Source organism: Protopterus annectens, chromosome 5.part0 (assembly GCF_019279795.1).
Source record: "Protopterus annectens isolate FY-2018-M chromosome 5.part0, PAN1.0, whole genome shotgun sequence".
NCBI lineage: Eukaryota > Metazoa > Chordata > Ceratodontiformes > Protopteridae > Protopterus > Protopterus annectens.
The window spans coordinates 717,196,305-717,213,960 of record NC_056735.1 but is presented as its reverse complement, the minus strand read 5'-3'; the positions used below and the strand labels follow the sequence as shown (position 1 = coordinate 717,213,960).

At 40.7% G+C, this 17,656-nt stretch overlaps 1 protein-coding gene across 1 annotated transcript in view; it reads right to left on the bottom strand.

Moving 5' to 3' along the window:
* RGN (regucalcin) overlaps positions 1–17,656 on the bottom strand; it is a 135,789-nt gene that overhangs the window by 83,360 nt on the left and 34,773 nt on the right. The window contains exon 4 of the mRNA XM_044072562.1: positions 14,119–14,334. Coding sequence (XP_043928497.1) covers positions 14,119–14,334 — 216 coding nt within the window. The remainder of the gene's footprint in view (positions 1–14,118; positions 14,335–17,656) is intronic.

Sequence of the window (17,656 nt, the reverse complement as noted above, 5' to 3'; positions counted from 1 at the left end):
TGCTAAAAGAATGAATTAAAACTCTCACCCCTTAGCTTACAGACCTGAAACTGAAGAGTCTCACCACTAATAGACTAACAATAACTGTAAAGCAACATTTTTAAGTCTCAAGTTAACATAATGGTCAGGTGCTGCCTGCACCAAACTGAAAGACACATCAGTCATGTTATCTGAAACTAAAACACAAAGAAGGAAGTTCAACACACTATTTGTATACTGCAGATATAAAACATTATCTTTCTCCAATACAAACTGATACGTGAATCAGTAAACTGACTCCTTCAGGATTCCCTTTGCAGATGTGCAAATATAAACATCTCAAAAAAATAAAAATGTAATTCAAATTTACCTTGAACTATGGGAAATACTCCAAAGCACCACAATCCCAAACTTTGAATGCCTTAATATGGATTTCTACCTATAGTTCTGCTGTCCCAAGGGTTGCAGTTATAACCATCAGTATTTCAACACGTATTCTTCATTCAGCCCATATCTCTGCTCTGTAACCACTTGGATGAAACCTACACTTTCTAGCAACCATTTGGAAGTAGCTCTGCCAGGATGAGAAAGGAAAGAGTAACAACAGAAGTCTTTAGTAGAGGTCACACAAAAGAAAGAGGAGTTACTAGACAGTCCTTACCACTGCTGATGAGATGGTAGGGGAACAGTGAAAGAATACATAAGCAGCTGTGATCATGCCACAGTGTTAAAACAATCATTTACTGTTAATAAAATTAAACTATATTGCATATTTGGAACTATAACATGGTGGACTTGTCAGTAACCAAGAATATGGGAAGAGCTGTATCAGAATGTATTAAAGAAATGAGGAAATTAAGTTGTTCAAGAAAAGAAAATTCAGAAAGAGGGCATAGCCACCTTAGCTTATGACTGAGTTAAGTGGGTGCAATAAATGAAACAAAAACATATAAATAGTAGAATGAAAATAATGAAGAAGGGAAGGGAAGGCCTGAGAGAAAGAAGGGAAAATGGTGCAAGGGTCATGTGACAGGCTGAAACAACCCCCTAGAAATAAATACCAGGAAATATAATAGGCAAAGTACATTACTCAAGCACAGTAATGGGAGAAAAAGGCACAGACTTTTTACATGGAAAAAGATAGTGCAGGCGTCTAAGGCAGAAAACCTAACTTAGTGCCCTTCCATGTAGTGGAGAGGTTGTGCATGAATGGAAAGAGTACAGGTTTTGGAAAGTGGATAAGCAAAGAAGGAAAAATAAACAGACTGGAAACCAGGGAACATGCAGAAAGTGAAGCCCTGAGCTGTTGGTGAGATTAGGTACATGATCCAATTGTTCTAACCCCACTCATGCTCAATAAACTTCCTGGGGGTGCCAAATGAACCATGAGCTGATATTCATGTAGTGCTTATTTAGAAAACAGGGTGGTGCTACAGCACTGAAGGCTGTTGACAAAGGTGGGAACAAAAAGGTAAGAAATTACAGGCTGGCTAGATTCACACTCATGTCAGGATAATTTGTTTTCTGCTTTTAACTGCATATTGAAACTTGAAAAGACACCACAGCTCTGTCTCTTGTGAGTCAGACAGAAATTAGAACAGGTCAATTAAGGAGTCACACATACGTTAGAAGAGGTCAGTTAAGGTTAATCATCTGTGAACAGAGAAGGTGGAGCTAGGAAGTACACATTCTATTTAAGGGGTAAATAAAACATTTCAGAGCTTTACTGGAAAGGCTCACCCAGACTCTGCTACAGTTTGCTGTGAGGGAAAGGTTAGTTTGCTTTCTATTTGTTGTATTCTGTATTACTTTATTATTTTCTATTTTGTATACTGTGATTTGTTTTCTTTACACTGTGTTTTAATTGTATTCTGCTTTTAACTACATATTAAAAATTGAAAAGACACCACAGCTCTGTCTCTTGTGAGTCAAACAAAACTTTTACCACCCTCCCACCCGGTTAATGTTGTGTGCTTAAACACCACTGTCTTTCTAGTTGCCTGCTCCTTATGTTAATTTGACCACATATCTCATTTCCTCTCTGCTTTTATTGGTTGGTGTGAGTAAGCATAAAATTATCATTTTGTGAAATCACTCCCCTTCAGCTATTTAAATTTATTGGCCATCCTACTGTATTCCATAGTACCAGAATAAAAAAGTGGCCACCCCCTTTCAATCTATCTTGCTGTTTTAAGAATAGTGACTCTCCACTAAAACTTAACTTTTTAGACAGATAAAACTTAAGTTACCTACTTTCACATCTAACTCCTCTAGTGCATAATGCAGTGTTTAGGATAAACCATTTTTTTCATCTTACATTTAAGTATCTACTGGAAGACCACCAGTTATTATACAGCCCACATTCTGCCTCTCAGTAGTCATCTTGGTATTAGTGCTTCTGTTTTCTCCTGGTGAGAGAAGGAGTGCAGTTATATTATTTCCTGGAGACTGATGATCACCAGAAAGTTTAACTGCTTTATAGGTGACAGCTTGGAATCTGTGCTTATATTCTGATCCTGGTGACAGTAGGAGCAGAGTGCATTGATTCCTGACTGTTTCTGGTTAGAGAGTGAGTGTCTGTGCTTAACGTACCTGATTGGACTGGTTGCTATTCGAGGCATCTACCAGAAAAAGCTACAAGCCTGAAGACCCTTGCATCATCTGGGACAAGACTGTGGATCACCAAACAGGCTGTGGCCTGCTTCACTTCTTGAGATTGGTGCTAACATTTTGCTTCTGGTGAGAGAAGAAGCAAAGGACTACTTGTTCCCAAAAGAGTGAAGCTGTGCTGAGACCAGCATTAGTAGTAGCCAGGCAGTAGCCATTCATGTGACTCCCCTATTTCCATCATTCTTGACAAGCTAATTCTTTATTTTCAGTATATACTGCTTGATTTCTTCCTAACTTCAGAATATCTGTCTAAATACTTCATCTTTAAATTTTCAGGGTCTATGTATTGGTTTCCCCTTGAGTGTGTGACAGTGCTCTGTACAGACTCAGACAGTTTGAGTGACATTTTTCCTGTAAAAGGCTTCAGTTCTTAATATAGTGAGCCCATACCCAGGCATGTCTAAAGGTCAGTTCCCTGTGCTTTCTCCTGTCAACCTGGTTAACTTGGGCATCCTGAGGCATTGTAGCAACTGCCTCATGTACACAGACAACCCTCTCCTCTTACCTCACAACACTATGACTTGTGAGAGATGCACATATATAGCTAAACTGGAAGCCAAGCACTCTCCAGCCAAGACTGGATTAGCCAGTCAAGAGGAGAAAGATAACACCTGCACCACATCACATTCAACACATAGCCCTCCAGAACATACACCTCCACAACCCTCAGATAGTAACACAAAACACACACCTACTTTCTCAGCGGCTCTCAATACAAATCTGCCCAAACAACACAGACCTCCGAGGCAGAAATGCAAACAACCACCACATCCCAGCACAAACCATGAGCCACATAGCTCACATAAACAGTGTGCCACTCAACCAAAACCCATAAGTTAAAACAACTTACCCAATACACTAGTCATCGGTGACACAACAGTAAGGCACACAGATGTCCCACTCACTAGGATAAATAAGGAGAAAGTTACGGTCAGCTGCATGTCGGGTGCCAGGATCCGCCACATAACGTACGCACTTAGATCACTCCACAACAGGTACAAATATGACTGTGATTGTCCATGGTGGTGTGAATGGCCTGATACGTACCTCCCTGGACTACATGAAAAGAGACATAGAGGAGCTCTCAGATCTTGTAGCACAGGCAGGTATCACCCTAGCTCTGAGTAGCATCCTACCATCACCCAGAATGAAACCACAGTACAAGCAGAAAATGACTGACTTCAACAATTGGCTAAGTTTCTGGTGTCATTCAAAGGGGATCCAGTATCTGTCTGCCTGGCATCGGCAGACCTCAATGCTTCACCAGAGATGGCCTGCACCTGCCACCCCATTGATTCCGGATACTGGCCAAGGCTCTTGCCACCCCTATAGTGCCTTTTTAGGCAATGTCCTAAAGACAAAATTACCACCATAACAGCTACAAGCAAATGAAATCTGACAGTTATGTTACTCAACACTAGAAGTCTAAATCTCAAAATGCACTCACTCGAAGCACTCTTTAAAATGGAGAACACTGACATCTGTTCAGTGACCGAGGCCTGGTTCAAGGCCCCGGAGAGCACTCCAGCACTACCAGGCTATAATTCATACCACACTTTTCGGCCCCTAAACCTGAACTGAAGCACTAAAGGTGGTGTCTCCATATTCAGAAAGGATATGCACACCTCCAGACTACTAGCCCAACATAACGCATAAGAGATACTTCAGGTACAACTAACACTGGGTAAAACTGCAATCCAGGTTGTAGCCTGCTACAGATCCCCCACCATGTCCCAAGACTCCCATTCCACATTTCTAAATACACTGGAAAATATTACGGTACAAGCCAATACCTTTATACTGGGAGACTTTAACTACCCCTCCAGTAACTGGGAAAATTACTCATGTACCAACACACTTGCTCAATGTTTTCTGGAATTCATTAATTCCAATGCCCTGGACCAACTCATTCTTACCCCACCAGGGGTAGAAACATCCTTGACCTGGTCATTACTAACATAGGTGACCATTGCTCTACACCAGTAATCAACTCCTCCCTGGTCTGATCTGACCACAAGCTAATCACCATGGATATCCACATCCCACACTCACCCCCCCTAAAGGAAACCCCCGTAAAAAACTTCTCCAAAGCCAATTTTGGGATTCTAAAAACAGAGGTGGCTAACTTCACAACACCCATGCAAATTGAAAATAGGTGCATGACTGCTGAATCATACACCAATTACTGTATGAGCATATACACAAGTGCATGGAACGGGCCATACCAAACAGAACCAAGACACTCTCCTCCAAAAATAGGAAGCCAATCTGGTGGTTCCCCCACCATAAACAAACTCTACAACAGAAGGAAAAAACAGTTGCAGAAAAGGGTGAAGTCCCAAGACTGGAAAAACACCATTGTTAGCCTCAGCAAAAAAATGAGATTCATCATCAAATCCTCTAAAGCTAGCTATGAAAACAAAATTGCTGCATATTCTAAAGGCAACCACAAGGCATTCTATAGTTATGTCAAGAATCTACATGGTAATACTCAGATCTGCTCTGAGTAACATCACAATGGAAATACATATATAGAACCAACTGATATTGCCAACATATTGGCTGACAGGTTCAGTGCGAACTTTACCCCCTTTTCACCCCCCTAAAGGGCCTATCACAATACCTGAATGCCTAGTCGCTATTTTCACAGCTACACAGGTAAAAAACACACTGCCCAAAGACAAGAATACAGCTTCCATGGGACCTCATAATATCCCTGGCTGTGTTCTACATGAAGTGAACTGGCACCACACCTGAGTACTCTGTTCAGTCACAGCCTCATTTCAGGCTTTGTTCTTACTGAATGGCGTACTGCTATGGTCATCCCACTCCACAAAGGGGGAGCGACTACAGACCATGGGAACTACCGCCTTATTAGCGTGATGAGTCTGATATGTAAGGTTATGGAGTACATCATCATAGACCTTATAAATAAGGACATAGGGAATCTCTAAACTCGGGACTCCACACAGTATGGGTTTGTGAAAGGTAGATTATGCCTGCTCGATCTGATAGACTTCTTCGAGTCTGTCACCACAGCTGTGGATGAGGGCAAGGTAGTTCACACAGCCTACCTAGATCTTGCCAAGGCCTTCAACACCATCCCTCACTCAGGAATCATAGACTGACTCACTAAACAAGGCATAAACCCCAATGTAATAAGAAGGGCTGCCAACTCGCTCACTGTAGAACTCACACTGTGAAAGTAGCGGACTCCAAATCTGACTACTGACCAGTTACAAGCGGTGTTCCACAAGTATCGGTCCTAGGTCCTCTCCTGTTTGGCATCTACTTTTCTAAAGTTCAAGCCAACACAAAGTGACTCTGGCTGACCAAGTTCGCAGATAATTGTAAATTGGGACATTATTGATTCTCCAACTGATGTAGACATTCTACAAAAAGACCTCATTGACACAAATGACTGGTGCCAGAACCATGGCCTTAAGCTCAATGCCAAAAAGTGAATTGTCATTCCCTTTGGGAAAAATCTGATGCCCGTGAACTACCACATAGGCGGTAGTCCACTAAACACCAAAGATGTGATAAGAGACCTGGGGACACAGGTTGACAGCAACCCCTCCTTTGATAACTACATTGCCACTTTAGTCAGAAAGTTCTTCTATGTGGCACATCTTATTACAAAAGGTTTCTCTTCCAGGAAGAAAGAGGTCATAATCCCTCTCTACTCGTCCCTCATTAGACTTATTATAGAATACAACACCCCATTTGGTATGTACCTCACTAGACACCTACAACAACTGGAAAGGCCACAAAAATACCTCACTAAGAGGATCCTAGGCCTTAGACACATGCCCTATACAGACAGACCAAAAAAAGCTCCAGCTATACTCTGTCTCTTATCACCTACTTAGAGGTGATCTCTGCATGACCTACAAAGCTGTGTCTGACCCAAAGCTGCTGGATATGCTACACCTAAAAAAATCCCAATCCCTCTGTGCCACACACTCCAGGGACTTTAACCTCATTACCACAATAAACAGAACATGCCGGAGGGACAGGTTCCTAACCCAGAGACTTCCCATACTCTGGAACAAACTTCCCATTCACGTCAAGCAGAGCACTTCACTGGCCCTCTTTAAGAGAAATCTTGATGAGTGGCTTGGCAATAGGAAGTTCACCCTGGGGATCACTTCAGTGGCCTTGCTTGACAGGGGCACAGGGAACTAACTTTGGGTGGCATGATGCCAGGGAATCTTCTTGGGCTAGGCTTATATAGGCTCCAGGGCTGTCAGCCTAGTACACACCTATGAACTTATGACTTTATGGAAAAGATGCCATGGAACAGGCTGGTGGAGCTCTTTAATGCCAGTTCTCTCGCAGGTGGACAACAACTTGACTTCAAAGAGTAGACATTTTGACAATCTATCTTAAACCAGTAGTTAAACCAGTAGTTGAAAATGTACTATGTTACTTCTAAAATACATAAAGGAAGCTTTAAGGACACAGTGTATCTTGACTTCAACAAGGCCTCTGACACTGTGTCTCAAAGAAAAAGTTTGGGAAATTAAAAGGTATTGGATGCAGTCGAAATTAATAAGTAAACAGAGAGCTGGTTGGCTAAGACAAAGCAGATGCTGGCAGTTAGTAAATGTCTGGAGAACGGCCTATAATTAGTGAAGTATTACAACTGGTCCTTTTTAGTATATTTTGTGGTAGATAACACAGTATACTGGTGCGGTAGTCATGGATAAAGAAGTCAGTGTTCAGAGAGATGTAATGTGTCTACACAGGTGGGCAAGTTAAATGGAATTAATGCAAGAAAAGGTTTTACACTTTGGTGAGTATTAATAAGAAGATGTACAAGCTGTATGAGGTTACTCTGGAGAAGACAATTGAACAAGAGCTGAGACTTGTAATTACAAAAGGGATTTGGGAATGTGGCAAAGTAAATGGAGTGCAAGACTGCACAGATAAAGGACTGGATATTAGAGATCAGGGAAGTCATACTGCCCTCTGTGTGCAGTGTCAGTGTGTCTGCATTTGGAGTACTGTATCCAGTCCGAAAGTAAGTACATAAATATGGGTATAAGCTGATAAAGAATGTGAATGTACCAAAATGGTGAAGGAATAAGGAAATATGTGAGCATGAAGAAAAGACACCAAGAGCTAGGCATGTACAAACTGGAAGTCAGAATGGCAGAGGGGATGAAATGTGGGCACACCATTTCAACAGAGGACAGACAGTAGATATGACAGTGAAGAGAAATAACACTGGAAGGAAAACTCAACATAGCTGAAAGATCAGTTTAAAAATGATTATGAAAAAAATAAGGCACTGCCAGAGGAACTTTTAAAGAACAAGACTATAAAGAGGATAGATAATGCTTTGGAGAGATGAAAATGTTTCCTTCCAATGCTATATTCATATGTTAATATTGTCATTATGGCCGTATGGCATTTTTACATTACTGCATTTAGTTCTTTGGTGTGCCCTCTATAGATAACCTTCAAGTACTTGATATTTTTCAGATGGTCAAGCCACAACAAAACTGTGATTACCTCAGATCTGTTGACTAAGGTGGACATTGCATTTATCACTAAGACATGGCTTGATAACACCATGCCAGCCTTCTCAATGACACAGTGCACTAGGAGGCTTTGGGTCAGTGAAGGGCTGCTGTTTGCTGTGGCTGCAGACTGCTGCTGACACTAGCTGCCTCTAGGAAGATCAACTCCTCAGAACACGTCCTCATTGTAGAAGCTAGCTATAGGTTTCTCACTGCTTACTGTTCACCTGCTTGTGCAAGGACATTTCTTCATCACCTTAGTTATTGATTATCAATGCCTAATTGTGCTTTGTGACTTCAATTTCTGGGTCAAGAATGAGTCAGTGACTCTGGCTACAGAATTTAACTGTACTAAGAAAGGCTTCAGTTTTGCTCAGATAATTACCTCTGTAACAAAGTCCAGGGTGTACTCTGAACTAGTCATGCCTATTGAATATGAATACATCAGATCTGGTTGTGCAGCCATTTTCCTTGTCTGACCACTTCTTTGTCCATTCCACCTGGAGCTCCTGCACTAAAGTCTCCCTGATGTTGAAGAGAAGTTGATCTGTTCTGCTAATCACACCAGCTGAGAAAGTCTTCTTCTATGGTTCTTCACCACCTTTCAGAGGACAGTGCTGATTCTGTGGATGCTTTGGCATGGACTACAACAGGTGTCATTTGCCCTAAGTCATGTATTCTCTGTTTCTATTAGCACACATAAACCATTGTTCGATCTTGACCTCCAATCTCTTATGAACAGAAGTGCACAGTTTGGAGAGTTACTGATTTTGTGAAAGTCTGTGGAGAGACAAGCTTGACTTGGAAGAGCATTATGCTGCTTTATAGGCTGAGTTCACCCATACGAAGACAGCACTGCTGTCCAAAGAAATCTCTGCAGTATCAAACTGACCAGTTCTGCTCTTCCCTGTAGTGGAGAGGTTGTGCAGCTCAGCCTATCTTATAACTACAAGAGCACTATCAGCCTTAGAATGTGAATCTGATGCCTTTTTTTCTGAGAAAATTCTTGCCATCGGATCTGTTCTTCTGCTATCTGGCCCCATGGATACTAATTTAGCTTCAGCCTGCCCACTCTCTGTCTCTTAGATGGTGATTGATATTCCAGATTAATATCAGCTCATGGCTGCTGTTTCAAGTGTGTGCCCGATGACTTGCAGCTGGAATCCCTGCCCATCAAGAATGGTCTTGACTAGTCTTTTTGTCCTCAGACCACTTTGAAATCTGAGGTTTTTTCAATGACCTTGAAAGTGGCCATTGTTATCCCTTCTCACAAGAAACTATCGTTAGACTCTAACATTTTCAATAACTACTACCCAGTTGCTTACCTTCCTTCCTTTCTTAGGAACTATTGATCCTTTACATGGTGGACAGCTACACTGCCAGGCTGCTACACTGACACTTCTCATTACCAGTTCATTATGCCTGTGCTGCACACACTTTACAGGCTTCCAGTTTGTTACGGAATCAATCATAAGATCCTGGTGTTAACGTACAGTAGATCTAAAAAGTTTACACACCCCTGTTAAAATGCCAGGTTTTTGTGATATAAAAAAATGAGACCACAATAAATCATTCCAAAACTTGTCCCACCTTTAATGTGACTTATAACCTGTACAATTCAATTGAAAAACAAATCTGTTAGGGGAAAAAATATAAAAATTAAAAAAAGTACAATAAGCTGGTTGCATAAGTGTGCACACCCTTAAACTAATACTTTGTTGAAGCACCATTTGATTTAACTACAGAACTCAGTCTTCTTGAGTGAGAGTCTATCAGCATTTCACATCTTGACTTGACAATATTTGCCCACTCTTTCTTGCAAAAGTCTCCAAATCTGTCAGATTGCAAGAGCATCTCTTGTGTACAGCCCTCTTCAGGTCAGCCCACAGATTTTCTATTGGATTTAGACATTGGCTCTGGCGGGGCCATTCTAAAACTTTAATTTTCTTCTGGGGAATCCATTCTTTTGTTGATTTGGATGTATGCTTGAGGTTATTGTCGTGATGAAAGGTGAAATTCCTCTTCATCTTCAGCTTTCTAGCAGATGCCTGAAGGTTTTGGGCCAACAGTGACTGGTATTTGGAACTATTCTTAATTCCCTCCACCTTGACTAAAGCCCCAGTTCCAGCTGAAGAAAAGCAACCCCAGAGCATAATACTGCTACAATCATGCTTCACTGTGGGGATGGTGTTCTTTTCGTGATGCAAAGTGTTGTTTTTGCACCAAACGTACCTTTTGGAATTGCGGCCAAATGGTTCAACCTTGGTCTCATCAGACCAATACACATTTTCCCACATGCTTTTAGGAGACTTAATGTATTGTTTTGCAAATTTTAGCCAGGCCTGGATGTTTTTCTGTGTAAGAAAAGGCTTTCGTCTTGTAACCCTACTCCACAGCCCAAGACATACGGAGACACATGTAGTATACAACCAGTACTTGCCAGAAATTCCTGCAGCTCCTTCAGTGTTGCTATAGGTCTCTCAACAGCCTCCCTGATCAGTTTTCATCTTGTATTTTCATCAATTTTGGAGGGACGTCCAGTTCTTTGCAATGTCACTGTTGTCCCATATTTTCTCCACTTTTTTAATGACTGTCTTCACTGTGTTCCATGGTATATCCAATGCTGTGGAAATTTTTTTGTACCCTTCTCCTGACTGATACCTTTTAACAATGAGATCCCTTTGATGTTTTGTAAGCTCTCTGCGAACCATGGTTCGCTAGATACATTCTGATACCTCTGATATCTGCTTCTTTGTTTTTTCAGGCCTCTCACCCCAGGAACTTACTATTTCAGGATTGTCTGTCTTTGTCTGATTTCCACAGAGCATTTAAAACCTATCTTTTTGAAATAGTCTTCAAGGGGGGATGACTGCTGTATTTCAATTCATGTCTAGTATCTAAGAATTCATCTGAATTCATCCAGTGAGTAATTTACCTGTTTTATCCCTGTATTTAATTTATTTGTTTCACCAAGTGTAAATGGTGTTTTTTTAAACACCTTAATAAAGATGAAATTGGTGTGTAGCCATAGTAATTAAGCACTAATAAGATATGTACAAGAGCAGAAATACTGCTATCCTTCTGGGAAGAGTCCACTGGCTCTGTTGCACAGAACCAGTTTTCCCACTATGGATGATAAGTACAGTTTTCAGCTACTCAACGTAGTAATAACCTTTGACAACTAAGTCCAGGTCTTTATGCGATGTCTGCTGTCTTTGGGGCAAAATGCAGTAGTGACAGTTACAAAACAGACAGAGCAGAAGAACTAATTACTCTGCAGTCATATATGTTAGTGGTCTATCCTATATGGCATTAAAGAACTTAACTGCTCCGCAGTTACTGCTTGACTGCATTGCTTCCATCACTACACTCATGCTGACATCTACATTAAATCAACTGACACAGCCTGTAATGTCTTTGGCACGCTTTGTGATGAACATGCTGAGGAGGTATATGCTTAGCAGCATATTCTGGGTGATTTGTCTCCGCATACTGTACTAATGTGCAAGTCCAAGAAGAGGCCCAGTTACAGGACAGCTGACTAACCACCACAGAAAAAGACTGGCCTGGGCTGCCGCCCTGCCCCACTTTCATTTAGGGAGTGTTCCCAACTCCTACCACAAGACCAGGAAACTGCACAGTAATGGGTGTATGGGGAAGCAGCTTACAAAACATGCCTGTTCTGTGTTGAGCCACAGTCAGCCATGGTCATTATATATACCCAGCCCGAGAGCTGTACATTTCTGTGTAGTATAAGTAAAGTCTCCCAGGCCTAGTATGCAGTTGTTAATCCTCACCACTCTGATTCTTGACCAAGTCGGATGGAATGAGTGAGTAACACAGGAGGCACTCACAGAGAAGTAAAACCAGATGGTTGGCTGTTCTGGCACAGTAACAGTTAAAATACAGAACATTAAAAAAAATTATTTACATGTGACTTGACTAGGAATGCATACTACATTAAATACTGCTTAACTCACCAGCATATTTTGTGACATCCCCACTAGCCTATTTGTTGCAATTATTTTACTCAGTTATATACCTACTGGAGGAATGGCAAAGATATTTTTGTAGTTCCTCATAGACAAGACAGCATTACAGAGAACTGATGGTGAAACTCCAGCAGGACAGTGATCCAGGTTCCCCAAACAATTCCATAATGATTAGGAATAAGCAGGCCACCTGCAGTATGTTGGTTGATGATTTAGTCCCTTAAAGAATCATCCCTCTGTTGACCAGAATTTTACTTCATATTTTTCATCTGTTCCTCATAAATGTTATGTTTTTTCTAGCAAATAATTTTAGATTGCTGTCACTAAATATCCTTCAGAAAATGTATGCTAATACAAAACGTGTTGTTCTAGCAACTTTCTTTACAAGAGCAATATTTTAAATCTGGACCTGATTTTGGGTCTTTAACCCTCCCACCCCCACTACTTATTTTTGGCTTTGCCCAGAATTCTTGAGCTAAGAGGTTGAAAGGTATGGGAAAAACTGTGTCAGTTCCATCACTACCAGAGTCATACTAATGATTCTTAAAGCTTAGGTTATTACTGAAAACTGCTACATAGACACAAAGACATTTTCTGAGTTCAAAGATGATTTCCCCAAGTCAATAGAGTGAGAAGCAACTGGTCGGTGAACTACCAAAAACAACATTGAAGCCCTTGCCAGCTCCAATGGCATACAGCGATAAAGCCCTGTCTGCGGCCAAAGTGACCTGAGTTCAACTATCTGCTCAGGTGCCTGTTGGAGCTGGCTCTGGGGAAGAGAAGAAGAATGAAACTTACTCCTGCTCAGATCTCTTCAGAGGAGAGGGGGAGGGACATGTGACCTTCAGCACACCTTCTTTGGCAGAATGCCAGGTAAGAACAAGGCTAAAGGATAGACATGGGCTACTGATCACATGACACAGAGGTGTAACAAGCAACGCAAAGACTCACTGCATGCTAACCTCCTGAATGTTAGCAAGCATGTGTGAATGTTAAGAGTTAAGGAGAAAGCCAGAACCATACAGATAGCTGCCTCTGTGATGGCTCCCTCTGTCACCTCTTGTCCCAATGAAAGGGAACAAACGGGCCAGTTGACAGAGAGGGTCCGATGGTCAGTAGGCAACTGGGGTAAAATAAATATGAAAAGTAAAAACATCTATACTCTTATAAATATTATGAGGGATACCGCAGGATACACTGACCTTGTCAGTCTACATGCTTTCTTTTGAGGACTTCCTGGGTACAAGATGATTTGAATAAATGCAAGAAAGATATACAGAAATATATATAGAAAGATATATCATAATTTGCTGGCCTTGGGAGTGAAGGGATACATAATATTAAATAAATAAATGGTGTTACTTACTTTAGCAGACTACAATGTTTTGCATATTCGCTAGTTAACTGTGTAATGATGAGCCCCTGTACTATACCAGCGCTGATATGTTTGTGAATCCTTTCTCCTTAAGTATTATATCCCAAGCTGAAGTCCTTTGCTGTATTTTATTACTTTACCAGTATAATGGCATTCAACCAGACTAATAGGATAAATGTAATAGTTAACCTCTTCTCCAAATAGCTATAACCACTGGCTTTGGCAGAAATGGCTAAGTTTTCTGTCACTGACAACCACAAAAGCTTCCTTGCATTTCCATCCCCTGGAAGGTATCTCAGCCAAACAAAGTCAGGCTTTCTGGATTGCTGTTTTTTTTTAATCTGGTATAAAATTTCAACAGAGCAGAGCCGCACTAAGCAGGGGCCTTGGGCCCTAGAAGCCTCAAGGACATTAACTAAATACTAACAACACTGTATAGAAGCCTTGACGACATTAACTAAATCCTAGCAGCTCTCCATTCTAGGATGCCATAACACACTGGCAGAAAGAAAAGCAAATTATGCAAGCATAAACTGTAAGTGTACATAAGACAAAAGAAATGTTTCATACTTACATATGCTGCCAGAATTAATATCATAATCAAACACATCCACACGGTAAGATAAACTGTCTACATAATAGAAGTGTTTGTGGTCAGGTGACCAGTCCAAGCCATTAGAAATATCCACTTGATCAAAATGTTTCACAACAGAATGGTCTGCATGGAGAGTGTATAGGGACCCCTGATGCCTTTCCACTTCAGCAGGACGGATCTCCATAGACATGGTTCCTGGTGAAAATAAATAGGAAATTCAAACATTACTTTTTATAGTATTTTACTATATGTCTTTACACACACTGAACTAAGTGTTTTATTTTCTATGACCTTTGTGACACAATTATTTAAGAATTCTGCTTTCTCAGGAATCCCCGAAAAATGATTTTGGAAGGTTTGCCAAACAACGTGTTACCAATTTTTAGGTAGTAAGCATTAAAATTTGCAGACAGAAAGAGGTTATGGTGCAGCAAAAATAACTGTCCCACTGTAATTAGGTGGATAGTACAAGGCAACAGTACATGAACTTTCTCTCCTACTGTGAGCTCAAATTATCTTTGCCACTTTGACAGATACAAAGTGGAGATGTTTATGGGGAGGGGCGATGAGTTTAAGGACTACAACTCAGGCATAACAAAATAATGTAAACTGGCCACTTTAGAAAGAAAAAGAAACAACAGGCACTGAGAATACTATTCTGTGTGATTACCCTGTATGTCTTTTAAGTAATTATTGAAAAGCAAGAAATGGTAATTAAATCTGACTGACTAAAAGAAAGCAGGATATATGTGAAAACACGTATAAAGTCAATGCATTGTCTTAGGGGCTATGATGTAATATTTTAAAGCCAAACACAGTGCTGTGGGATACCAAGAGGTAGACTAAAAAATCAAGATGCTGGACCCCATGTGGCAGAATATGGAATTACATTTAAAATACAAAAAAGTACACAGAGCATAACGGCAGCGTTGTCGCCTCACAGTAAGACGCTGTCCGGTTCGATTCTCAGCTAGAGTGTCTTCTGCGTGGAGACACGTGTAAATGGGCGTACCTTCATTTAAGGTTGTGCGTCAGGCCTGGCAAGCCGGTACGTAAAAATCAACTGCCAATCATTAGCGGACCAGAGTTCCGCTGTGCCGACCCCTAACCAGGAAAAGCCGAAAGACACAAAAGACACAGAGCATAAAAGTGGTGCTAAAATGTAGGAAATATCAAGAAATGATGAAATAAACGTGTTTTTTCAGTCTGAGTGTGGCTCTCCTTTAAGAAGAGGCTAAGATAGATAAGTGGTTGACCTGCCTATTTTAAAAAAGAAGATGCAATATCAAAAGCTAGAGTAACCATTTTAGATTTGCTAATTCATTTTTTAAAATAACAATTTATTACAAATTTCTATCATGGGTATAAAACTATAGCTTTCTTGATGAATAATTTGAAGTCTGACACTATTTGGTAATGATTTTGCTTCGTACCTCATTACAGCACTGCCGCAGTACCTTATGAACCATGCTCGTCTGCCTGGTGGTTCCACAGTGTTTTTTTCTTAGCAAAGCACATCTATGTTGCACAAATGATACAAACAACAGGCTAAGCTGGATAATAATCTGACAGAACTACCATGGCATTCTTTCTGAAGTTATGTCACGTACATAGTTAAAGTTACAATACTGTTTAGCACTTAGATCCTACATTTCATAACAGCTGCTTGCTCAGACACTGTACTGTGCAGAGTACTTCCACAGTGACTATGGTGCTGCTCATGATCCTCACCCTCATCCACTTTTAGCCCCTTTCAACATTGTTAATTTAAAGTAAAATAAAACTAGTAACTACAGCACCTACTTCAGGGATGGCACAGTGGAGTGTTGTTGCCTCACAGCAAGAGGTTCTCCAGTTCAATTCTCAGCTGGAGTGCCTTCTGTGTGGAGTCTGCATGTCCTCCCTGTGTTCATGTGGGTTTCCTCCCACATTCCCAAGACATGCTGTAGGTGGACTGGACACTCTAAATTGGCCCTAGGTGTGTGTGTGCCTTCTGAGGAAGGTTGGGCACAGGGCTGCCAACTCTACACCATAAAAGTCTACTGCCACTTGTTCTGTGGACCGATGCGCCACTGTGGCAAACCCTAAGGGAAGCAGCTGAAAGGAGAAGAAGAGGAACAGCATCTACTTCATTAATAAGCACTCCACCTTCTCCCAAGACTGTCCAAATTTAACAATATTTATCTTCATTGTTACAGTTCATTCAGGATCACACCCTTCTGATTTCTCTCACAACTGTTTTCAGTTCCATTCTCAGTCAGAGTTTAACAGAAACGTGTAAATTGCAGAGTCTAGTCAATTAGAATAACTGAGATCGGACAAACAGCATGGCTAAGGTCACAAATTGCTTTCTAAATTCAGTTTTCAAGCTCTTGATTAATCCAGTGCAGTTCCGCATGTCTGTTAATTTAAATTATTTATATATGCATTTGCAGATGTATAAATTAACAAGCATTTGCAGATACAGATCAGCACCTTTTGTCACTTAGCATCCTGGATGACTGCCTTGCTTGCCTGGGTCTCCAAAGTACTAACACGAATAACTGGAAAATTGTAGAGTCTATAATACTGAGTTAAGGTTTGATAAGAAACTAAATATAAGTCCCTAGAATTGGTCTGGTCTTTGGACTAGCTTGTCTAAATCAGGACTCACTACAAACCACATGCATATGGGCAGACTTTATAAGGAAGGAAGAGATCTCTGCCACATGATCTCATCCAGAAATTACCACACATACTGCTTATATAAGAGGTGTAAAGATTCTACAAACTAGATTAAAGGCAAGCTTTTATTCAAAATTCCAGTTTGAGAGCATGTTAGTCCATTGACGGTGATGTCAGCGAACACAAAGAAACCAAAGCCAGTTCGCCAAAACCGTCTTTGACAAAAATGGAGATTGCCTTTTTCTCCACTGTTGTGCTACCTGGGAGTTGGCATATGTAATTCAGGTGAGTGCTGATGGCTTGTCCACCTGCAAAAAATAATTGTTTCGATGTTTGCCGAAGGTAGTTTTGGTGAACTGGTTTTGGTTTATTCACATTCATTGAAACTGCCTTTGATGAATCAACATGAACCCTTCTAGTTTTATATCAATGTAACTAAATGGAAATATGTATTTGAATTTACTTTGGACCATAAAATAAGAAAAGAACATAATCACAATGAGTGGTTGTTTGCACATTGTTATTCTGCCCACAAAAATGTGAAAGTAAAGGTTTAATCAAATGCAGCTTTACTAAGGCAGTGTGCTCCATGCTAAACACAATCTCATTCCGAATAATTATGTCTGTTTGTGAGACAAGGCACTTCAGTATACCTATGCTTTGCCCTTTATTTTGTGGTTTGTGGACTTAATTTTGCACTTTGTACTACATGTGTGCTCAGTTCATTTGCAGAGTAGTCCATCAAAGCAAAGATCAATATAGCTAACTTCAATGCTGTCTGTGATGCCAATGTACAGAAAACTGAATTAAAATGTGATGCTTGTACTTTGCTTCCAGTCAGTAACCCATTTGT